Source organism: Argiope bruennichi, chromosome 9, assembly GCF_947563725.1.
Source record: "Argiope bruennichi chromosome 9, qqArgBrue1.1, whole genome shotgun sequence".
Taxonomy (NCBI): domain Eukaryota; kingdom Metazoa; phylum Arthropoda; class Arachnida; order Araneae; family Araneidae; genus Argiope; species Argiope bruennichi.
Window position 1 is genome coordinate 110131341 of NC_079159.1, and position 26470 is coordinate 110157810.

Here is a 26470-nt window from a genome sequence, read left to right on the forward strand (position 1 = left end):
CTCACAGACCGTACGTCCCCAGTTAAGGGTTAAAATATTGAAATTTGGACCAAAAATATAAATTACTAAATATTTTCCATTAGTATTTTTTTCCCTATTATACTTCACAGTTTTATTATAATGCTTTGTTATTAAGGATAATAATTTTAAATATTGTTTGCCTCAGTACGAGAAACTTTCCAAAGTAGGAATGAGAGAGAAAGTAATGCAAAAATATGATTTTTCCCCCTTCTCTAAGGCTTTGTTTAATACTCTTTATGGGATGCTATAACTGTCAAATAAACCACTACTCACCCAATTCTAATTTTTAGAATTCCTTGGAAAAGTTGAGGAGTAGTTGAAATAAGACGTCCAACATATAAAATAATTTCTTGTTGCAAAACAGCTTGATAAATATCATGTACTTGACATTTTGAATATATAATTCCTTCAACTTCCTTAGGAGTAAGTGGCTTGTCAATTACAACTTCTTCATGACCAAAAACTCCAACTGTTATCTAAAGAATGAAAAAGACAAATGTCTTTACATTCAGTATGTAATTGAGCAGTAAAAAGATATCTTTCAGTATGAATAACCTAACAAATGAGTATTGGTTTGAAAATTGAAAACCTATAGCATGCATTATAATGTGATATTACAATACATGTATTGTAATAATACAGTGATGTATAAAAGAGGTTTTAAAAGTTTCTTTCAATATTATATCTAGTTCTACAATCAATATTACAGGGTTTTTACTTATCAGAGTGAAAATGTAACATGTATATACATAAAATTCAGTTCATTTGAATCAAAATAAAGCAAAGTAATACAAATCATACCTGTTTCCCACACACTAAAATGGATGTTATGTTTGGACTAATACTGTCAACTAATTTTCTGAGAACGCTCGAACAATATCTTACAACTGACCTGAGAAGAAATTAAAAGCACTAATTTAAGCAAATATTTAAAAAGATAAAGAAATCCTTACATTACAACGGAAGAAAAACTAACCAATGCCGTAAGGCTCCAGCTTGTCTTGTTAATCGATCTAATCGCTCTTTTACAGTGCCTGGAAGACATTACATAAAACTGTAAGAAATATTAAATATTATTTAAAGAATAATATTAACTTGCAGTTCTTAAAGTTAAAATAACTGCAACAATTAAATTTTATATTGGAGAAATAAAAAGTTTATAATTATAGATGGAAAACTATTTTAGTTCAAGACACTTTGCATCTAAGTGCCATTTTTTTTTAACATACTCACAGAATCTGTATAGTGTTATCCATGATATGAATTACTGTGAAAGCAAAACCATAACATAAAATAATGTCACAAAAACAACCAATGAGCGACTTCATAAGCTTACTGCTTACATAACACATGCTACAAGACAGAAGATTTAAAGGGGAGGGGGAACCCTCAAGCCAGATGTTTGAGAAAAAGAGGACTAAAAGTCGATAGGCCTGTTGTTCAATTGTCCAGATTGCACTGTATCAACAGTTTTCATTAATGTTGTGAATATTTCAATTAAATTGAACAGAACAGGTCATGTATGCTATTCTCAGATGAAAGTAGATTCAATCTGTCATTGGATTATAGACCCAACTTATCTGGCATGAGAGTGATATTGTTTAGTGTTTAAAAAATATCCAGAAGCAAGACGGATATCTTACAAGAAACATTATTGCATGGATTGACAATATGATCAACACCATATCACTCTTATATGTGGTTGCAATTGGGATTATGAATAGCCAATAATGTATAGATGATTCCCAGAGTTGCATGGATGACAATGTGCCATATAATTGAACTCTCATGTTACAGACAATTAAGATATTCAATGCTTTGTATGGTCAGTACATTCTTTAGATTTAAATCAATGAGAATGTTTGAGATGCTTTGGAAGTATTGAAAACATCCTCCAACCAACAAAATCATCCATACACTACTAGAAGAGTGGAATAAACTGTCTTAATAGTTGTTGGATAATGTGCAAAATATAACATGCAATGTATTGTATTCCACAAGGAAAACATTTTATATTGACATCTTTCTCAACGGTATCTCACTCATATGCATTTTTCATTTCATTAAACACAATATCAAATCGATACTTTTCCCCTCATTTCAGATGTTTTTGAAAATACAGAAAATTTTGAAGTAATAAACGATCTTTATGTTAGTGTCCAAACAGAATGAAAACAATATTTTGTCCAGTTAGACTTCCATACTCATTTAATATTATGCTATATTTCAATTTCTGATCCAATTACAGCAATAGTCCAGCAGTATATATTTACAAGATATGAATGGCAATATTCCTATATTTTAGTAACTGGATTATATGCTGTTTTTAATATCTTAAATATTTTCTAGCATTAAAAATGAGAAATTCACAGAAACGTTTATTCTTCCAAATATATATCCAATTTTGTCTAAAAATAATATTTAATTTAATTGTTTTACAGATATACTGTTAATTGAGTTTAATGATAGAAGCAGATCAAAAAATGCGACAAGTAAACATGTAACTGGAAATCCAGAAAATGATATTTATAAAATTTTGAAATAAAAAAAAATATTAAACCAAATCTCAGGCTAATAATTTACTTGCAATTAAGTTGATACTCTTTTAAATCTTCTAGGGTACTATATACAACCATGCATAATTTTAAAAATATTTAATGTAATAATTAAAATCAATAAAAATTGCAGAATATTACCAAAACTTGTTACAAAATTTAATCATTTTTATTAAAATTAATAGGAAAATCATTGAATACAGAAACTCCTTTCAATACAGAAAAAAAAGTTTCTTGCATATGAAATACAAAATACTATTTTAGATCAGCCTACCATTTTCGGTCCAAAAGTTTGGCCCTTCTCGAAAATAAAGTATTCCAAGAAGTTGACTTTGCCCATGGAGTGTGTCAGTGCTACTCAATGCTTCCAGTATCTCTCTTGAAGAACGATGTTGAAACTCCTTTAAATAATAATAAATAAATAAATAAAATAAAAATAAAACAAATTTAAAAAATGCATACAGAGGATACAAATTATTTTTGAATTAAATTATTATTAAATTTCGAATTTCTCAATTGATCACATATTTCTGAAGAGTAGCATTCCTTTGATTTTCCACGATAGATAATAATTTTCAATTTTCAAGAACTAAAGTTTAAATATAATGAGAAACTAATATGTTAAAAAACAGAAAGCTTAATTTATAATACACATTTGTAAGAATAAATCTTAATGTTTTTTTTTTTTTTTGCATTACTGACATATTTTTTACACAATTTACATTATACACCAGCACATGTTATTCAAATTGATGGACATTTTTAGATAAATGGAATGCTTATTTTGAACATCGTGAAGAACAATCGACTGAGATTATGCATAGTATTTTTTTAATCAGCCAGTATATATGTCTTTCATTTTGTAGATTTTTTTTTTTTTAATACAGAGTCAAAAAATAAAGGAACATAGAAAATTTGACTATGTTTGTTAAAACTTATGAACAAATGCTAACTAAAGAATGATTACTTACTTTAAAATCATAAGTAGGTTCATTATAAACAATAGCTTTAGGTATATCTGTAAGACTCTGATAACCCAAAGATGCATGCTCTAATTGCTGAAAGGCTTCTATGTTTGGTAGATCATCAGGTGTGAGTAGATGAAGAAAATCCAAATGTTCAATACAAGATGATGATATTAAATTCTGCAAGAGGAAAAAAAAAAGTAGAATTTTCATGCATCATTCTTTGTGAATTTATCCAGACATAGAAAAGTTGTAAAAATTACAAATTGTGCAATAAAATAAATTTTTAAAATTTATAAACTTCATAAATGATATTAAAATATTTTCAAGATGCTAAGTCAATATTTTTTAACATATTAATGGTTTTTTTTAACAGTATTGAAAAGCTTAAAAGGAATGACGATTTAGGAAAGAAAGTTATTTTAAAATTTAGTAGGAGTGAAATTTATTTCTAAAGTGATAATTCTCCATTGATTATGTAAATTTTCTTTCAAGGCAGACATTACCAGTTTTCAACTGACATTATGTTATTTCAAAAAACTTGAAACAAACAATTAAAATTATATCCTTCAACAAATGTGAATAAAAATGCAGTATCATAATTTTTTGATTTAAATAATTGTGACACATTACACAAACTTTAAAGTTAATGCAATACTTTTTTTAAAAAAAAGCATTTCAAGTTACATTTTAAAAACTAGTCAAATAGTCATTTTGATAATGAATTTATCAGTTTATTTCATTTGTTTGAATTCGCATAAAAAATATTCATCATTATATACACTCCAATTCAAATGCATAAATATACTTTCAAAAATATTTTACAAGTTATATAATTTAGTTTTTATATCACCTTATTACCACCTAAAATAATTCCATGATTAAGGTCTGAATAAATTAATTTAATTTATTCCATCAAGGAACAAAACAGAAAGCAAGACTATCAACTACTTCATGATATTATGAAAAAAACATAAAAGGGTTTTCTGAATTATTTCAGTCATTTAATATTTAAATGTAATATAAAATCCTAATCAAATTTCAGAAGCCTTTCATTAAAAATATTAATATAGGTACATAACCTGTAATCTTCCAGTCCTGATTTTCAAGCCATCACAGTCACCTTTCTTCAACATGGCAAGTAAATCTAGCATTTCTTTGAAATGCACATCTCTATAAATTAAAGAAAATAAAATTAGTGTAGTTTCAAATGAACATTTGTTTATTATCTACCACACATAAATATACTGAAAGTTAATATTTATTATGCTTGGCTAAACTATGCAAAGCTTTATATAATGTTTCAAAAAATGGTCTCTTAATAATGGCTAAACAATTAATATATTTTTCAAATAAAATTTTATACATTTATTGGTCTGCCAGAAATCTTCATGCATACTAACAAAGAAAGATGCTATACTTCCCCCTCTTGCATATGAAATATTGATCTCAGGTAAAGCCCATAAACTTTGTGAGAATGCCCAAATTTTTATTTTCAGAATCCAAAACATGAGTGTTTTGTAGTATAGTGAAGGACACTGAGTATATATTTTAGATACCTTTTTTGCGACCAATCTAAGTTAAAATTTGACACAAAACTAAAATTTTAGTTACGAAATGACATAGCAAATTTCAGCTATATAAGTTGCTGCACTTTAGAGCTATGTTCATAAGCAAATGAATGCACAGACTGACAAATGATCATCCTCTTGATAAATCTGATTCAAAACCTAAAACAAATCTACATTTCAGATGTAAAACCATTTATTAAATTTCATGCATTTAACTCTTTATGTTTTGCAGTTATGTTCACTTATTATCAGACAAACAAACTTACTAATTGATTTTGTTCAAAATTTTATATAGATCTAAAAATTTAGTGCAAAGTCCAAACACTAAATTTCATCTGTCTAGCCCAAAGCCTTTTTGTGTTATGAGAAGAAGACTGTTCCAAAAATGACTGTCCACAAAGAGACTGTTCCAAAAATGCATTTTTCACGAGCAAAAAAAGCATCAAATGTAAAAATTCATCAAAAACTTGATTTTTTTTTTTTTTTTAATGGCTACAATAGTTTGTGTTCAGTGGTAGCTGGTAGATGAGTAAAACTGTTCCCAAATCTTATAATGTGGAACACTCATTCAGTGAAATAATTTTCAAAACAGAAATCAAGGTAAAATAGGAAAATGTATTCCATTCCAAAAAAGTATTCAGACAAATTTATAATCAAGCAATTTACTATATATAATGCATATATTTTTTTTTTTTACAAGAAAGTTATCTAAAGACATTTTTCTTTCAGCTGCACTTTAGAGCACATAGAATTACAACCTTTTAAGGTGACACTTCTCAATGTATGATGCAATTATTTCCCATTCTTTCAGTGTCTTCCTTATCTAACTGGAAATTTGTTGCTCAGTTGAGTCTATTATTTCCTCTTCACCAGACCAAATCTCCTCCACAGCTTTTTACTGTGACACAGAATGCATTTCCATAAGTTCTCAGATAATTCTGACTACATACTTCATCTTATTTTTGCCATTGATATTTACCCATAATCTTGATTATAGACTCAACTGATCGATTAAAACTCCACAGGCACTTGGTTCAATTCCTCTGAGTCATGCTCGAATAAGTCATAAGTTTGAGTCATATTAAACAGGAGGGGGAAAAAAACCCTCTAAAGTTGATAAAAGAATCTCTTGAAGCAAGCATTCATCATATACCGATACAAGTCCACCCAACATATGATATCACAGTGTCTGCTTGACACTTTAACATTTTGCTTTGCTCATCACGAGAGGTGCCCGTTAAATAAAGTTTGACAGCATTTTGTAAGAGAAAGTAATAAGACATATTAACATTTAAAAGTAAAAATGACTTTTATTATAATAAAAATTAAGTAAAATATAAAAACCATGTTATACTGAAAACAAATATCTCTATCTTTAATAATAATTAAAAAAAATCATTAAATAAGTATATCTTTGATACTTTTTCATATTTGTGAATATTATAAGAACCAAATCTATAAAATTTATGCAAATCAGCAAGCATAAAAAAATAATCACCTCATATGTTCTTCTCGAATCAAAATGCAGATTGTTGGTCTACCAGACATTCTCCAATATTTACCCACAAAATGTAGCTCATTCTACAAACAAACAATCTATATTATGAAAAAATAAAATTTCATAAAAAATATTAATAGAAAGAATTTTATACATACCTTAATATCATCAATTAAGAGCGCCATATCATGAGAAAGATAAAAATCGCTGACTTCAAATATTAGTGGATAACAAATGACAGTTTGACCACAGATACGATATAGCTACAAAATAAATTAAAAACTGTAGTTAACAAATAAAAATATATAAATAATACAGGGTTATCATTGATAATAAGATTCCAATTATTTTAAGAATTTGCAGTATGAATTTTAAAACTTTTATTAATCAAAATAAAGATTAAACATGTTGCATGTTTAATAAACTGAAACTATTTAAATTCTGATTTTTTATAGTTTCTGTGACTGGTCAATGAAGATTTTAAAAAGTCCATTTTAACACACATCCTAACGATCTTATAATCAAATTTCCTATTGATGCTGCAACTTTCCATTTTGTCACCAAATTATTAAGTAACATCACCTAGGTCTAGATCATTGATTTGGCATCCGTTCAGCAGACATCAGAGCTATCTGTAAAGCTATCTTCTTTACAATAGAACTAACTGCATTGGGAAGCACCATTCCAAATTCATATGTTATTCCCAAAAACACGAGAAAAAGTTTTGCTACAACATTGCATGAACTCATGGGAGCATTTTTCTATTGTCAAAACAGTAACAAAAATTAAAAAAACTATGCTGGTTTCTTGAATATGTAAATATATATGCGAGAATATATTTTTATAAGCTTTTAGTGAGCAAGAAATCGCATGGAGAGAAAGGCATTTTACATCCAATAAAAATACAGAAGAGACTTTTCTATCATTCAAATGACTACATAGACATATTTGGGAAGAGTTTGAAAATAAATATCATCTCATCATTTTTGCTTTGAAAGTCTGTCAAAAAAAAAAAAAAAAAAAAAAAAATTAGTCACCAGGTAGAGAGAAAGGGTAAGAGTTTGAAAGAAGGAAAAAAAAAAAAAAAAATTACAAGGTTAAAAAAAAAAGAGATGCTCTAATATATATTTTTTGTGTTTATTGTGTTGTGTCCCATTAGTTTATTGTGCAAAAAACATTAAGATTAAAATGATTCCTTGTCTCTGATCATAATTTTCACATTTATAAAAATGTCATAAGTAAAAGAATCCTCATAACAGAAGTAAATATTACTATTATAATTTTAATTTATTAAAAGTATTTGAATTTCATCCTCAAATAGGTATTTCTGTTAGTAATTACTGTAATTCATTATATGGTTTCTCTGAGAGTCAACTTAGTATATAAAATGAGCTACATAGATGCAATATACAGAATTAAATAAATTAAAACACTCTTCTACAAAAAGAAAGAAAAAAAAAAGAATTCAAATAATACACAAATTTACAACAAATAAATAAAACTTCTAAAAAATGCATAACCTTCCACAATATATTCTGCCTAATAATTATAAGTATAAAAAATTTCTTACTTTACTAGTTCCAAGAGCACCAATAGGTCTGGGTGGTCGTCCTTTAAGTCCAAGTTTCTTACTTACACCAAGATATTCATAAATCTTTGAAAAGATTAAATATTAAATAGAAACAAAATATATTGGATATAAGACAAATTTTAATTTTTGATAATTAAGCAAAATAATATCCAAAGAATTTTCAAATGATACACCATTCGAAATTACTACTTTATAAATGTTAAATGAACACATGAGTAATATCAATTTTCCAATGAGGTAGAAAGTCACAACTGGAAGAAAGTTCGCCTTAACAAAATCATACAATAATCAATCTAATAAGAAATAGCCAAAATTAACAACAAATAAATAAATGACATGAAGACAAATAAATAACACATGATTTTAAAAGTCATGTTTTACAAATGGCAAAATTTAAAAATAATTAAGTTTATTAACTTATCTAATTGATTAATAATATTTTGTTATCAATTAATTAATGAAAGTTTAAAATACTAAAATGATACAACAAAACAAAATAATTATAGTTGTCCATAAAATTACCAGGATTTCTACTCTAGAAAACATTTTATTTAAGATGCAGTAATGCTTTTCATTTCCTTTGGATGCTTTTCAAGATACACATATTATTCAATATTTGTAATGTAATAATTAATCAGACATAACTCAATTCCTGAAAGATGAGAAATTAATGACTAAAATATAGTGCTATTTGTAAGGTAAAATTAGATACAGAAGATTACAATCAAACATATTCTCAAAACTCATCATCACTTATGTCATTATTTGGAGATTCATCATTTGGTTACATGCTGACTTAGAACACTTTCTACAAATGCCTGGAAAAATGTATATTACCAATAATGAATAAAAACTTTTCTCACAATCGGCATTAATATGCATAAGTAGTTCTATAGTATTTCCATGAATGTTATACTCTTTGACAGTTTCTGAATAAAATCTACCATCCACTTTCTATTAGTAAAATCTGATCCTATTCCTCAACAGGAATTATCAACAGTACATAAATTTGTAATTACAGTTCTAAAAGGCACAAAACTCTGGAACTGGACACTAAGTTCAGCAAAAAAAAAAAAAAAAAAAATCTGCTAATTGTAATTAATCAAGTAACAAAATGCTCTGTACTGTCTCTCCCTTGAAAGCAAACTTCAAAACATAAAACTGTTCTTGCTGCACAAAAGAAAATGAAGAACATGGTTTTGTATGATTCGAGAAATTCATAACTCTACAAAACCATGGGAATATCTCTATTTCAAAACCCCCAGAAAAAATCATACTAATTTCACATTACAATGTACTTTTGAAGAATTATTTTCTTGTTAATTCTTTCATCTTACTATATCATGAAATATAACGAAAATATTTTTGCTTTATAAATGTTGCAAGAAACTTTCAAAATAATGGATAATGGTAATTTATATATCCAATTAATATAAATAAATGTATATAAATTGATAACGTTCAAACAAAACCAATGCAACTATTTTTCATTTTTACCTTACACTACATGAAAAAATCTCAAACGTGCAATGGGAAAGGTTCTTTTAACCACTTAAAAAACTGATTTTAATAATTAATAAGTAAATTGCATTTTTAAAGACTGTTTTGGAACTAGATATTGAAACTTAAAAAATATTTTATAATAAATTTTTATTCTGTAAGTCATGTTCCTGCACTGCAAGTGAAAAAGAATTTCATTAATGAAATAGCAAGAAGTTATTAAAAATTATTTTAAAGACATTCTAATATTCAGTGTGGTGTATTTTTTCAATAAAAGAAATACTAAAAAAATCCATTAAAATATTTTTTTACAATAAAACAACAACAGACACCAATTTTAGAAACAAAAATCTTTAAGAAGATGGTACAAATAACGCAATGCTCTCATTATTCCACAAATTGAGAAATAGTTTTTTTCGCCATCTGAACAAGAGTCTGACAATTTGTTAGTTAAATTAAAAATTAAATTTTGGTAGTTTCAAGAACAAAAAACCTTCATACTCAGGAAGGTTTTTGGTTTCCGGACTGTTTAAGAAAAAAAAAAAAAAAAAAAAAAAAAAAGAGAACATAAATAGATGGGAGCTTTGTCAAAAACAACTAACAAATATACATAAATCAAAATTACAAAAAACTTTTAAAAATACCTTAACTAACTGACTTGGAGACCATATCTGAACAGGTTCTACTTCATGAGGGGTTTGAGTATGAATACCATAAGTTGCCATCATAGCTTGCAATCTCATACTTTCAGCAATGAGCACAACTTGAACAACAAGATCACTTGCAGTTCCCTAAGGGGAAGGGGAAAGGACAATAATCTACAATTAGAAAATGGTGGTACTTCTATGTGAAATTATTATAAAATATTTCTTGCTATTTAATACATTCTGAATAATAAAACTTCATAAAAGAAATTTTTAAAAATTTCCTTAAACTTTATCAAAAATTAACATTTCTGTTAGCTAAGAAAATAAATACAGGTTTGTCATGAAAAAATTTCTTTGAAATAATAAAAACAGGAATAAATGCTTAATTACAAAAATAACTTCATAATTTCTTTACTGAATTGTTTTTAGTAATTTTTTTTAATCGGCAATTGCATATCTGTACATAATCATAGATGCAATTTTTGACAAGTTCATATATTTTTTATATGCATTTTCACCTATTTTGAATAATACTCAAAGTTATTCTAAATGTAAACATTACTATAATTAGAAATTCTTTAAATGGATAATTATAATTAAATTACTTAAATGATAATATAAAATTTATTAAAAATATTTCATAGCTGTAAATACAGCATAAAAAATGCACTGTTCCGATAAACATAGAATAATTGTTATCTATTATTCTATGTATAATGTCATCCAAGACTATATATGATTATAAATGAATATCCCAACTTTGCAGGGCTGTTGCAAGAAAACAAAACAAAGTACAACCTTGTTGTTCATTGGGAATTACAAATAATAGTTGAAAGTTTAAATTCAACAGAGTTATAAATGTTCATTTTAAGTCCCTCCAAAAATGGGAACAATATCAAGGGGATATGATAGCTCATCCTACAGTTTTTCAACAGCATTTATGTGAAATTTTAAAACCTTGCAGATTTGCAAGTCTTAAGTTTGTCAACATCGGTTAATAGCCCTGAAACAAACAACTGTTATTTGAGATAGCCCAACAATAATGAAAATAAAAAAAAAATCAAATACTGCCATAAATGCATGCATATTTGTATCCTTTCAAAGCTTCATACTAAGCATGCAGAAAAAAACTGTGGGATAAATGAGCGTACGGCTTCGATATCTTTTGTTATGAAGTTTATTAGCTTTGTTATATAGCCTTTGCCTGGAGGGATTCACAATGAATACTTATAACTGTGTTGATTTTAAACTTTCAATTATTATTTTTGATTTCCAATAAAAACAAAACTGTACTTTGTTCTGTTTCCTTATAACAGAATATAATTGCAAAGTTAGGATATTCATTTAGCCCTTTAGTTTTAAATCTCTTTCTCCAACTTTTGATATAATTACAAAAATTTGAAAACAAGATACAATTAAAGAACAAATGTTAATTAAAGGCAATATATTTTGCATGAAATTAAAAACGGCATTCAACAAACGATTCAGTTACTCAAAAAAATGCACATACAATTATATAAAACAGCATAGCATTGATAATCTGGATTGCTGGAATTTAAACTCTATAACTATCAATTTTATACTGTATGTAACTGCTATACAGCTCAGTAGCTTCCAAATGATTTATTTGAAAGCAAAAATATATATAAAAAAAAAATAGAAAAAAATTTCATTATGCTACAGAACATAAATTTATATGAATAAAAAATATATTCCAAAATATTTATTATCCAATTAATCTTTTAAATAAATCCAATAAATCCAATTTATAAAATGCAGAGCAATTTTTTTTAGTTCCAGTTTTTGACAGCTGTTTATTTCCTTCCCCTCTCCATATAAATTTTATCTGCTGCCTTAAGGTGAACAATGCTATCAAATTTTGTAAATAATCATAAATATCTATTTAATTTTGCATTAGATCAATATCTATTTCATTTCTCTACAGAAATATTTGTTTTCAATTTCATTATCAATAACTGGTGTTGATGTCCTTCACTATTTTCTGCCAAATTTAGTATGGGTAAAAATAAAACAGGCCCAAAATTTAAGACATCTCAATAATTTTAGCTAATGCTCTTATCTCAATTTAAGCTCTAAACTAAGTTTAATAAGAAAATGTAATGTTCCAATACAAGAAATGTATGCGATTGACAGTCAGTCATAACTTAGGCATACCTTACAACTCTATACATTAATTCCTTTGTTCATTCTAAATATTATAACTCTGCCTCTTTATGTTACTTGAGTGAAATATTTTTTTAATTAACTTTGTTTCTAATATATATTTTTATACATATTGCAAAAAAACTATTAATATCATATCCAACTATTTTAGTAGTATAGTAGTATTGATTTTATACTTGCATTCAGGTATATTAGCATTTTGAAACATTCTATATTTGTGCATTCTTGATGACAATATACTATTTTAATATCTTCAAAACTTAACTCTCAATTGATAAATTAAATAAAATCCTAATTCAGGAGTAGTTGCACCACTGGAAGTGGCACTGAAAAAATGACTTTAAGATTCCATAAAATTTATAACAATAAATTAAAGACTGAAACAAAATAATAAAAATAATAAATCTCTTTCCTAACATGTTGATAAGTGTTTTCAAAAATGCTTTTTATTAAATTTATTTCATCACATTTTAAAACCCTTTTCAAATGTCCTAGTCAAAATATATGCTACAAACTGTCAACTCAATACAGAGTTTGCAGTACAATACATAAATTTAAAAACATGGAGATTCTTTATAATTGTGATTACTGATATGCAAGTTTTCAATGCTTTGCTGTGCACTTCATTATAAAATTACAATACTCTGATATTACTTAAAAATTATGCAGAAGTTTTTCAAGAAGGTTATTCAAGCACATAGTAAGTTCATGCTTTTAAAAAATAATCATGCATTAAGCAAAGCATGCAGATAGTTGCCAAGCACAATGCAGAATAAAGGATACTACAATTTTTGAACACTTAGAATAAAAAAGAAGCAATCCTAAAAAATGAAACAGTTACAGACTAATGAAGACTTTAAAGAGAATGAAAAAGTTATTAGTGATGTTATTAAAAAGAGAAAGAAAATGGAGCAATATAAAATAAATAAGAAAAGATAACGATAAATAATACCTCCATTTTGAATGTTCATATTTTCAAAAATGATCAAAATGCTGAATGACAGGAAATAAATTTAATAATTATGCTATCATATTTAATGGGATTTTATATGAGCTGCTATCCATTAACAACTAAATTAATATTTCAAACTTTTTAAATTATGCTAGATTTCATAATATTAAGTAACATTCCCTTAATAATTAGTGTTTTAAATTTTCAACCATTTAACTGCAGCTTTTCAAAACATAATCATTAGGATTTTATGTGTGTGTGTTTGCTTCTAGAAGCAAAGCAAGCCATGAATAATTTAAGTAAATGTGGAAAATAAAATTTTAAGATGTGCTTAATGTAATGGGGAAAAAAGCTATTTAAGTGAACTACACCCTTATTCACATAAAAAATAATTATGATGTGCATACGTTTTGTTTCAAAAAAAGCTTCAAGCAATGTATGCAATTAGTACTTGCAAATATTTCATATACACTGAACATTAAATTGGTAGAGAGCACTATGAACACTTTCACTTCAAATTTGGCTTTATCATTCTATTTAGAATCCATACAACTATTTTTTCTATTGTTTTGATAAATAAGTATTTCTACTGTTTTGATAAATGATACATAAATGCATACATAAAGATGTATATATAATAATGATTGTATAATCACTATTTTTAGATTCTCTTTTTCTGAGTACTTCATAAACTAGATAATTTCTGAAAATATGACCATTTAAAATCAGATGACAAGAAAGACATCTTATTTGCAATATTGTAAGATTTTCTTGAAGTAATCCATGCACATAATTAGTCACATAATAGACAGGAAAGTAAAGAGCTAGCAGAATAATGGCTTTTTTAAAATTTAAAATAGACAAAGACGAATACTTACAGCAGCTTTTCCCTATATGAAATAAATAGAATAAAAAAAAATATTAGAATTAAAGTGCATGGATTACAATAAATTAGCATGAAAATATGAATAATTTAGTATTAAATCATAAATAAAACTACAATCTCAAAATAATGATTATTCTCAGATGAAGTTTATTATGGGAAAAAAAAAAAGACATGTACTCTCCAAAATCCACAAGAGCAGTTTGAAAGAGGGAAAAAATATATAAAAACACAATGGCATGATTTCTAAAAATGAATGAACCTTCACCTTAAATACAACAGTAGCAACAGAATAGCTCACATATTTCAAAAGAGACATTGAATTTAATACACAGAATAATAGCAGCATTTTATCATGAAAAAATAAAAAAACAAATAAAAGTGGGTTTTGGATTTTTTTTTAAGTTTCAGATATAAGGCTTTAATTGAAACTAAATGTTCCATTATGTGTTTATAATTACTGACAATTTAAATAACAATAAAACAAGTTCAGTGTTTGATAAGATCAATAATTTCATTTTTAAAAAAAGAAAGAAAAGCCCTCAGTACCTCCTTTAGCCTTTCTCGTATATTTCCATATATTTTTGGAGTTTAGCTTTATTTATAGTGAAGTAGATATACATATTTTTAAAGTTCTTCTTGTAGATTATGTCTTTTATTTTTTTAAAAAAATTTATTGCACTTTTGAGTTGTTGCACTCAGATCCGCATGAATATACAGACCAATAGATAATTATTAACCAGTAGATTTATTTGGTCTAAATTTTAATAAGAGTCAACAATTTTAGTGACAAAATATATGCCATAATCTATACATCTAGTTCACCTTTTTTTCAAGAAATACAAATTTACAATTTTAGTAAAATGACTATATTCCATATTTCTTCCATCTAGTTTATTTTTAAGTAATAGTGTTCTCAGAAAGAGAGCATTTTAAAAAAAATAGTTTCTTCGGATTCAGGAAGTTCTAAAAAAAGTGAAGATTTATCAAAATATGAAGTTCAAATTTTTAGTTATGCACAATGAGTCCTTTTTTTGCTTATTTCATAAATGAGAAAGTAAAGAAGGAGCAATATCATTGCAGAAAGTGGCTTTCACGTACATTTATGTGCAACATTCTAAAAGAACGCGTAGATAACATCTAGAGCATTTGAAGCCATCATAAGTCTTCTTGCTTCTAAATTATATATATATATAAATAGGCTGGCATTTAATGAACTACTTATTTCTTTTTGTTTAGTTAAATACAAATATAAAAATTCAGTTCAATAAATATTTTCAATGCAACCATACAATTAGGGATACAATCAAAAATAAAATTTTAATTATCTATTTTAAAAACTGCTCACATGCAATGAGAATAATAAAATCATAGTGTAAATTTATGTAACAAATATTTAAAAGTAGGAAAGTATTTTACTAGGAAATTGAAATCTTTTTTTGGATTAAAAATATAAAGCTGCTCTGGATTCTTCATGATTATATGATAAATTACAAGCATACCATCAAGCAAAATATTTTATTTAAATAAAAAATTATTTGCAAATAATTAGAAAATTGTCAAGGCTTTAGATATTTATTTACAAAGCTTTATTATATAACTATGAATATTAAAAACTTACAAATATATGCATGCAATTATGATTTAAATCAAAAAATGAGATCCACACCTATCCAATTCATATTTGAGAAATTATTAAAGCTTTAAGCAAAACACACCTCATATTAAAAAAAGCCTTTAACACACTCCTTTTACAGCTGCATACAGTATCAGTTATTGATAAGCATTATCATAATAGAAAAATATCTCAAGAGCAATTTCTTGCAAATGGTCACAAATGCGAATTTTTTAAAACAAATAATAAAGTGACTTTGATTGCTCATTTTTACAATAAAGGCTAAAGTAAAACAGAGTGCTTTAGTTTACTCATTATTGAAAAATCAAGAAATTTTACAGAATTTATAATAATATAAATTTGAAGTAATAATAAAAAGTTAAACTCAAATCTTACTACAAAATTACAAATTAAATTACTGTAAAAACAAAATACTGGAACATTATGTTAATTATTCTTAACTCTATTAAACAATAAATTTACAATTAATTAATTAAAAAGCTTTTCTATAAAGATCCCACCTGAAATGCTGAATAACGACCCGTCTTACGAGGCCTGTTATAAGAAGGTAAATATCGCCTAATAGGATCCAATTCATTGATATGCAAAAGTCCATCCACTAAAAAACGTAACAATAAAATTGAAAAATGTACAACTAAACAATCAGGGTGTGTAGACTAATTTTATCTTAAAAATAAGTACTTATTAAACATCTTTATAGAAAAAAAATAAGAACCAAAACAATGTACATCAAATGCATAAAAAGGCAAAAAGGGGTCATTATTCTGATACATTCGAAGAACTGATGCTAGCTTCAGTTCTATAAAACATGTGAAACAAGTTGAAAATGTCTTTCCAATACTTCATTGTAAATTCAGCAATAAAATATATTGTTACCTCTCCCTCAGACAAAAATTAGGGACATTTGGCAAAGTTATAAATGTTCAATTTCAAAATTCAAGACTGAACTACAATTCTAGAAACAAGATAACTTATGAAATTTCATTTTTCTATGCTTTTACTTTTATTTGTCACATATAAGTGAACATACAGACTGACATTGTATTCATTGATGGTTTGGGTTAAAAATTTTGATATGGATCAATAGATGCTAAAAATATGAGCCAAATATTACCGTTATGGTGCTTTGCATTTAGAAGTTATCCTGTTCACTTGTATTCAGATTAACAAACAAATAAAACATTCATGTAAATTGATTTTGTGTTAAATGTTGCTAAAGCATTATTAGCAAATGCTCAACAAACAAGTAATCATGTGTAGAAAAGCAACAATGAGATGAAGCTGCTATGGCAAGTCGCGAGTCTGAAGTAACTGCTGCAGTAAGTCTGAAGCAACAGTCATGGTTTTACATGAAGTCACGGCATACAATGTAACTTCTAATCAAATCTGTGTAAAAATATATCGCATAAAAATTCATACTTGTAATTTATACAGTATTCTCAAGGGCATATTAAGTTTGTCCAAAGCACTTTTTAGAAAACATTCTGAAAACATCATACAGGTAAATTTTGTTGCTTTGACAATTTTTAATACTTTCTATTGATAAAAATTGTTTTTTATAGCTACTTCACATTATTTGATTTAATTTGTTTCATCAGTACTTATAAAAGGTCCTAGAATTTAGTTTGATTTATTGCCTAGAGCTATAAAATCTGTTTCTGAAGCATTTTTTTATTATTATTATTATTTTTTTAATGATTACTTCTTGACTTCTACAATTCACTGACCATTTCTGTTGATAGCTAAATGCTTAAACATGGCATTTTTATGATTGTCATAATTTTTTTTAAGTTCCACTTGAATTTGATTTTTTATTCACTTTTAAGTGATATTTTGTATTTTGGCATACATAAATAAAGAATAAAAAGTTCTTTGATTAACTGGGACTGTTTCTTGAATTTTTCTAATTATTTTAAATGTATAAATTGGTGAAACTGTCTGGACATTTTCTCACTTTTATTTTCAGCCTTATTTTTGCTTTTCACTTTTATTGCAGATCATGTTTTTTTTTTTTAAAGAATCTTGTAAAAGATAATTTAGAAACAGTTAAGTTAATTTTCAACCATGAACATAAGTTATAAGAATTTTGATAAATTAATATTGCTGTGTTTTTTTATGACATAAAGATGATAGATTTACCATTCACGTTGTTGTAAATAAATGGTTTTAATTTAAACTCCATAATGTAAAGTTGTAGAACAAAAATTGCACTTAATAAAATTTTTTATTATTCTTGAAAATAAGTCACATTTTAATACTTATTATTATGATTCACAATTTATTATTTTTAAATTACTAGTTTTAATGAAAAATTTTCAAGCTTTTTGTATTACTTCTTTATCATTACTTTGTATTTAATATCATAAATTTTGTATGTAAAATAATGCATGAAATGTCTTTCAATTTTCAATTCAAAATAAAATTAACCCAAAAGTATAATATGCCTAATGGTACATCATCATGATTGGAAATTAGAAAATTTTTTCGTATTTTATATTGGCAATATTGCTAACACTATAATATATTAAATCGAGCTTTTACCTAATTGATTATATTGCTCTGCAGACGAATTAATTTTTAAGTCATTATCCTAAGAGTACCACATTTTTCCTAATAAAATTAAGCAAAAAAAAAAAAAAAAAAAAAGTCTACCCAAACTTGTTTTTTTCTTCTCTTCCTGTAGTTTGAATAGAATGAAATAGCTTTATTCCTCAAATGTATTCCTTCCAAGAAGCTGTAAACTTTATTATGTTAATGTGATCTAAAAACATTAATATATTTAAACTTTTAATAAAATTTCTTCTATTCACATATTCTGATTGAGACAGCAAAATTTTGGGTTGCAAAGCTGATAGGTATTCTCAAATGATATTAAAAAGCATTAACTTGAGTTTATAGAGGAAAATTTAAAGATATTGCTTTTAATTTAGTCCAAAAGGTTTAAATTTTAAGATATTGAAATTTATAGTTAAAGAAAGCAGAATCGTATTTTCAGCCATTGAATAGGCAACAATATTTTTTCTCTTGCCACACTTGCTTGCTTAAACTTTTAATACAACAGTTGCTTAAGAGAATGAAAAATGAATTTGTAATGGAAATTTATGTTATTCTAAACAAATACACTGTGTTTCAGCTAAACAGAAATATATTATTATTTTTATGATTCTATGGGATTCATATTATCCATATATAATTAGATTTTGTTTTTTAATGATTTTTCATTTTGAAATTAGTTTCTTCAATAAAAAAACGAGAAATCTAGAATTCTTAGGCCCAAACATTATATATAAAACTTTTGTATTATATTTGAAAAACTAAACTTTTTTTTCTCTCCTTTCTCTTCTCTGATATTTATTACTAAGATAGTATGGAATAAGAAGTATTTGCCAGAAGAAAATGATTATTTTCTCTATTTCAATAAATTCTAAGTATTTTTTTTAAAACTCTGTAACTGATATAAAAATAATTTTTTCTTTCAGCTTTTTATTATTTTTATTTGATCTTAAGAAATATTTGAGATTCTGTTATTGTACAAAGCTTAAATGTTGTTTATTAATTAAAACAAAAAAATATACCTAATAATTCAGCCATAATGTAAAGAGCTTGTCCCATTAGGAAAAGATTATCAGCATCTCCCTCTTCACTAGGAATTCTTTTTTGAGATCCTGGTTCTCTTCTTTCTGCATCAATGCATAATGTTGGAACGAAGAAATATTTGGGTACAACAGCATCTTAAAAGAAAAACAGTTCATTTTATTTCTATGATTTTTAAACACTAATGCTATAAATAAATCATTTATATAATTTTCTATATTATTTGAAAATAAAATACAATAGTAGGGAGAATTCTTTTGAAAAAAATTTGCTACAATAATTCTGCTTCATTCTCCACAGATATCAACTGCTGAATCAAATAATCACTTCTGAAAGTTTTGCACATTAATTTTTAAAAAATTTCTTCTAATCATTTGGTGAAATTGGTTCAATTACTCATCCTTTTTATTTACTGTTGTTAAATGTAAAAAAACAAATATTGAATATTCTTAATTTTTTCCAACTGATATTTCATGTACAAAAATGAATAATTTTGTAGACAATGAAATTTGCTTTCAAGCATTAAAAAATTTGCCCAAACATTTTATTTCCGCATATATTATTAAATTTGGAAAAAAATTATTATGAGCATGCTTATACCACATTCATGAATATTATTACTGAACCCAATATTTATCATACAATAAAGAAGGAAAAAAAATAATAAAGTGTTTATTTGAAATACAGAAAAGGTTTCAACGTACTCCTGGAAAAATATTTTTTACATCTCAGTTTAAGTATGGGAGCTTTTGGCAAAAAAAAAAAAAAAAAAAAAAAAAAAATCAAAATTAATTTATTTAAAGAATATATTTGGTAAAATTTTATTCCTTTACAGTAAATTTCTTACTTCCATATCTGTCAACCTTCAGCCTTGGATGTAGAAGATGTCGATATTTCTTTATTTGCTCATCATTACCTTTAAATATGCCTGGAATTTTTTCAAAATTAATAACAATAGTTAGTTTTCAATTTGATGAAAAGCTTTTATTTAAATTACAAAATGAAAAATTGTTAAGTAAACAAAATAAAATAAAATATGCAAATGATTACTCATTCATTATCAAATTCTACTCATAAACCTATTTATTTATATTGATTCAAATGCTTATCATTTACAAAGAATGAAGACTAAAACTTATTTTCCACATCTTTATAAAAATGCAAGTGTGCATTGTATAGAAAGCAAATGATAATTGCAAAGTGCAAATAATTCAATAATTGAAAACTGAACTGTTATTTCATTATGGTAATGATTTAAAATAAATAAAAAATTATTATTATTTAAAAAATAGAGTAGAGCAATCCTTTAAGATTGAAATATAGCCAAGTATATAAATCTACACTCCAGTTTTTAAATAAATTAATTAATTAACTGTGTTTCCTTTCCCAACTATTTTTGACCATGCAAATAATGAGGTATGTCTGTAGCAAATCAAAAAAAGATAAGGTGGAAGAAAGGAGAAATCCTATATATCTTTGTTTATTATAAGTTCTCTGACAATACTAATGCACTGTGATAAATTTTCTTTTAAAGGAATTATTATTACATTTTAGACAACTAGTATTTAGTTATTATTTACAGTAGGAGACACATTGTAAATATCTTTATAACAAGAGATATTGATGAACTGAAATTACAATATACGTACCATCTAATATCATGTATATAAAAAATAATGGCCATTCACATTCAATGTTCTCAAATTCCTGTAAAAATCATTATCATGATATTACTACGATTTAGCTTATCAAAAATATAGGAAGAAATTGATAACCTATAATGCTATAATAAAATTCAAATTTGAGTACTTTCTTCATTCACTTATATCATTTGTTACACAAAACCTGTTTTTAAACTGTCACAAAAAGTTAAAATATTTTTCAATTTTTTAATTGGAATTATTTTTTTATGCATCATCTTAAAATTTTAATGATTAGGAATGAAACTGATGGGAAATAAATGAAAAAATCCTTACAATTAAAATGCAGAAAAAACATGACTGCTTTTCTATGGGAAAAGTAAGTTGATTATTAATTATCTTTAGTTTTACAGAATCCTTTAAGTAACTCATGAATTTATAGTTGATATTTTGATTGCTAAATTTGAGTTCAAAGCCTTTTTTCTAATAAGAATTGCATTCTATTATTGTTACATCTATTAAGATTTCAGCATTAGATAAATAAATGCATCATAAATTAATGTAGCAAATATTAAATAAATGCATTACGATTAAATCAGCAATTTAAAAAAATGTATGTGGCATTTTTTGAGAAAAATTTTATAACAATTTTTAAACATAAATTATAATGTAAAAAACAAACCTTTGTTTCTCCTTGCTCATAATATGGTCGCGTTATATCCTCAACTGCAGTACCATAGCCATCCCTCAGAAACCGTTTGAATCCATAAGTCCCTTGGAGCTTACGAACAATTTTGTCCTTTGTACGATTATACAAATGTTCATCATGTGTGGCAAAACAGGGAAAGCTGATTGTAGGGAGCAGGGCAGAATCTGTATTCTGAAAAGGCATTTGCAACAATGAAATTTCCTTTTAACTAAAAATATTAATTTTAATTACTAACCTTTAATGGTTGGTATTGTGTACTTAAATGATGGAAAGGATATTAAAACTGCAGTTGCAGTTAGATAATAAATACATTGTTCAGGACAGTTTCTACTTTCTAAACTACTGACCAATATTGACATAAAAACTTTTAAATTAACATTCGATTTAATGTAAATTAGTCACATTTAATAATTTTTGGCAGTATTAATTTTAAAATGCAACAAGGAATTTCAAACTCGCCAGCACAAAAGTATTGAAAATTTTCTAAAATTTCCCTCAAAACAAATTTTTTTTTTTTTTAACTTCATCTAAATTTTTTTTTATGATTCTAATAATAAATACAGCACAGAGGGGAAAAACATGAAACATTAATAAATGAAAGATATATACAATTCAATTTTAAAAATTACTTGCAGTGCCAAGTAATTCACGGGTGCATATGCCAAAAGAGTCTACTGTAATTCACAGTAAGGGCCTATTACTTTCCTATGTTAATTGTTTTTTTGTTGTTGTTTAATTAATATTGAATAGATTATATCAATCTTATGCAACAACATGAATAACCGTGATTTGATTAATGGTTTGGTCATAACATCAAGTTTTCAGCTGATACTTATTCAATATGCAGCTTACCATTCATCACTTTCTCACAAATGAAGTAATACTTTATTTCAGTATGTTTAGTTCTTCAAAGAAGAACAGAAATATGGAAGGTAATTCCAACATGTTTATGATCCCTGATACAATCTTGTAAATCAATGGGCTTCTTTGAGTGTCTCTAATGCCACCATAATTTTAATCTTTGTAATTGAAATGGTTACAACTGTTTATTTCCAACTAAGATGTATGTGTCAAAGGAGCTATCACTTAATTATGAGTTAATCTTCCAATTCTAATACAACCTTTGAAATCTGTATCATTATAGCATTTCAGTAAACTATTTGTATCAACGACAAGGTAAATAACTATAAAATTAATGACACCTACAATATAGTAGAACACTCTCTTTATTCTCACAACATCCTCTACAGATGGATTCTAGATATTTGGATAGAAATTTTACATAAGCTATATCTAGCATTACTACCACAATAAGATATCAAAGTACTAACTCCATTTGATAATATGCTATATCCTGTTTTTTTATGTCTTCCTGTTTCTGCAATTTCAATTCTTTCAGTATAAGACTTACTGCAGTTTTGTATTCTTTAAATCCAAGTTGTAAAAGGATTCTTCTAGCATGCCCTTTTTGACTAATTTCATTAGCAATGTGTTTACCAACATCAAACTATTTAGAATTCATTTTTCACATCGCTAAGTGCAGAAACTTTCAATCCTTTATTCGGAAAGGACAGCTTTTGTTCAGCAAGAGACCGTAAGTTTGTTTTCCTACAACTACTTGGCACTCTTTCAGTATGTGTTCCTCCTTGTTACATTTTGATTCAAAGTTATATTTCAGAAGCTGAAATGTAACTTTCAGCTTCTGAAAGCTGATATCCCTTCACTTCTTTGACTTGACTCTCCCCATTTACTACTAAAATCTTCCTTTGTGCATTTTAGATGTATTTTTACACTCTCTGGACATCTTCCCTTTTTCTTATACATCTGTCAAGATGATCCTTAATTTTGTTGAATTGACTCTCAATGAATGCTATTAATTCTTCTAGTCCTTAAACCGTATTATCTCATCCAGCTTCAATAAAATTTTTCAAATCCCTTTTAAATTCTGACACCAATATTAAGAAGGAATTATCTGAATTCTGTCCAGTAGATGTACAGTAAAAAGGATCTAACAGACTCAATGATGGATAAAGACAAGTTATTCCATATGAAATCTCGAATTTGTAGTAACAAAACACAAATAAGGCCAACATAAAACAGCACTTGCAATTAACAGTAACATAAAAGCAGCAAGAGATTTTGTTCAACTACTCATGTTTTTCAACTGATTCAATACAAATTGCCTATTTGTTTGAGTTTAACTCAACTGTGTTTCCGTCTCTCGGTTTTCACAGCTCCATAATAGAGCCTCAAATGTTCTAGAAAGATATTGTATCTTCCTTTGCAATTGATATATCGCAAAATTTCAGAGAATCAAATAAGTCATAGCAGTTTCAGAAACTATCATTTTTGTTACCAAAACCATCACTAAAATAATGCTAAGGTCTGGAGGAGGGGGTCATTGATCTGGCATCCATTCAAGGACCGTTAGAGCCATCTGAAAATTGTCTTCCTTACCATGAAACTAACTACATACAGGGAAGCAATATTAGAAACCCGTAACATTATTGATTTCATACAACAAAAAATATTTTAAATTTCAATTTAAATTATTTTAACTTTCAAATTCTTAAATGTCGATAATAGCAGATTCTATTTATTCTAGAATTTTGATGCATATTACAAAATTGCCAAAATAAGATCATTAAAAAAAACTAATATTTAATACAGAAAGCAACTAACTTTTGAACTAGATTCTCTTGGTAATAAAGTTTCAAATATACTTCTATTTCTGCTATGGGCATCAATGTCTACATATACAACAGACCAAGAGGCACCTTTATCTCCAAAGAGATTGCACCCATTAATTGCTTCCAAAGCAGATTTAGCCATGCCAATAGAACTAAAAAACATTTTTTAAAAACAAAGTCACAAAAATTATGATAAAGAGAAAATTTTTAAAGTATAAATATTGCAATACATAATAATTGATCTATAAAAAATGTATATATTAAAAACTTAAAGCAGAGTCAATCTTGATCTCAACATATTTCTAATGAGTGACATACAATTAAATGTTCATTATTTAATTAATATTAAATAATAACGCATCGCAAACAGACAAAACAAAATAACCTAATAATAATTAAAAATTGCATAAAATAAAATTAGTGACACGATTTCATTTGGCATCAGCTAAAAGAAGAAAAAGAGGACTACATCTCTCTACTGTGATTCAAGTAGCTTGATAATTTCCTCATGGAAAAAATAGTCACATACCAATAAGAAAATACCCACTTAAAAAGAAATTTTTTTAGTAAAATGCAAAATCTGATTAATTAAAATAATATAACAAGCACAAAACATACAATGAAATTAAAATATATGCTTTTATTATAAATACATCTGAAAACCTTTATCATTCTATTTGAAATAATTATAAAATTATGCTACAAATAACTAATTAAATATATGATTATAATCTACAAATATATTTACTTAAAAAAGGAGAAAAAGAAAAAAAAAGGAGAAAAAATTTCTAATCACTGCAAAGAATTTTACAAAAGCGGAAGGGAAAAAAAAGTGAGCTTAGATAATTAGAAATAATTATTCATTAATTAATCTTACAGTTAAAAAACAAGATGGTTATTGGATATCAAACAAATAAGTTGATTTTTTAAATAAAAAACAAAGTTTTTAAAATACTGGTTGAAAAAAAAATATACATGAAATTTACGTTGTAGTTCATAGCCTCCAAAGTTAGAAAATGTAGCATACCTAGCATGAATTTCTGGGGTATTGTCATTGTATTTGCTACCTCTTTCCCACATACCAAAGTCTGGGGTTCGATAAGCTCTTTCAACATAATAGACAAGATTTTGAACAAAATTCACTTCATCCATAGTATAAATAATCTGAAAAAAATTTTTTAATACATTAACCAAGAATGAAGACATAAAATTCATTCAGATCAGGATTTTTTGCATTTTCTTCGTCTGCAATCCCATTTCAGCAACTAAAATTTTCTACAATCTCATGTGTACAGTCTTGGGATAAATTTTCAATACTAAAATTAATTTGAGAAGTAAACAATACAGATTACAACAAAACCTTTTAGAAAAACATGGAAGATTTTTTTTTTTTTTTTTTAGGAAAATTGTTGTTTTTTGAAGGACAAATAATATCCAATAACCAACAAATTTAAATATCATTCAATTTTTAAACACTATTTTGAATTAGACATATTTCAAATAATGTGGGAAATATTTTAAAAAGTTAGCATTTTGCCTCTAAATCGGATATGATGACTTAGGAGGATACATAGAAAAATGAGACAGGAAATAAAGAATTAATCATAATCAAAAAGAATTCAAATTCAATTCTTTCAAAAATCTCAAAATGTTTTAAATCAGGATGATTTTTTCTATTATTTTTGTTAACTAATGATACAGAAAAATACACTAATATACTATTTTAGTAAAACAGTATTCAATAAGTTTAATTTAAAATACAAATATATTAGAAATTTCTTTCAAACTTTTACGAAATACTGTCATGACTTACATAAACAGGTGGTAATACTCA

At 26.2% G+C, this 26470-nt stretch overlaps 1 protein-coding gene across 3 annotated transcripts in view; it reads right to left on the reverse strand.

Moving 5' to 3' along the window:
- LOC129983675 (probable phosphorylase b kinase regulatory subunit beta) overlaps positions 1–26470 on the reverse strand; it is a 50564-nt gene that overhangs the window by 12246 nt on the left and 11848 nt on the right. For 2 of the 3 annotated variants that reach the window (XM_056093253.1, XM_056093251.1), the window contains exons 7-24: positions 25664–25800; positions 24629–24788; positions 21920–22117; positions 21247–21304; positions 20445–20525; positions 19579–19734; positions 16504–16601; positions 14363–14374; positions 10346–10492; positions 8181–8264; positions 6769–6873; positions 6611–6693; positions 4624–4714; positions 3548–3721; positions 2851–2977; positions 998–1055; positions 823–913; positions 295–497 (exon numbers count right to left, since the gene is read on the reverse strand). In XM_056093253.1, the coding sequence (XP_055949228.1) occupies positions 295–497; positions 823–913; positions 998–1055; positions 2851–2977; positions 3548–3721; positions 4624–4714; positions 6611–6693; positions 6769–6873; positions 8181–8264; positions 10346–10492; positions 14363–14374; positions 16504–16601; positions 19579–19734; positions 20445–20525; positions 21247–21304; positions 21920–22117; positions 24629–24788; positions 25664–25800 (2063 nt within the window). The remainder of the gene's footprint in view (positions 1–294; positions 498–822; positions 914–997; positions 1056–2850; positions 2978–3547; positions 3722–4623; positions 4715–6610; positions 6694–6768; positions 6874–8180; positions 8265–10345; positions 10493–14362; positions 14375–16503; positions 16602–19578; positions 19735–20444; positions 20526–21246; positions 21305–21919; positions 22118–24628; positions 24789–25663; positions 25801–26470) is intronic. The other variant, XM_056093252.1, reaches the window with a different exon arrangement.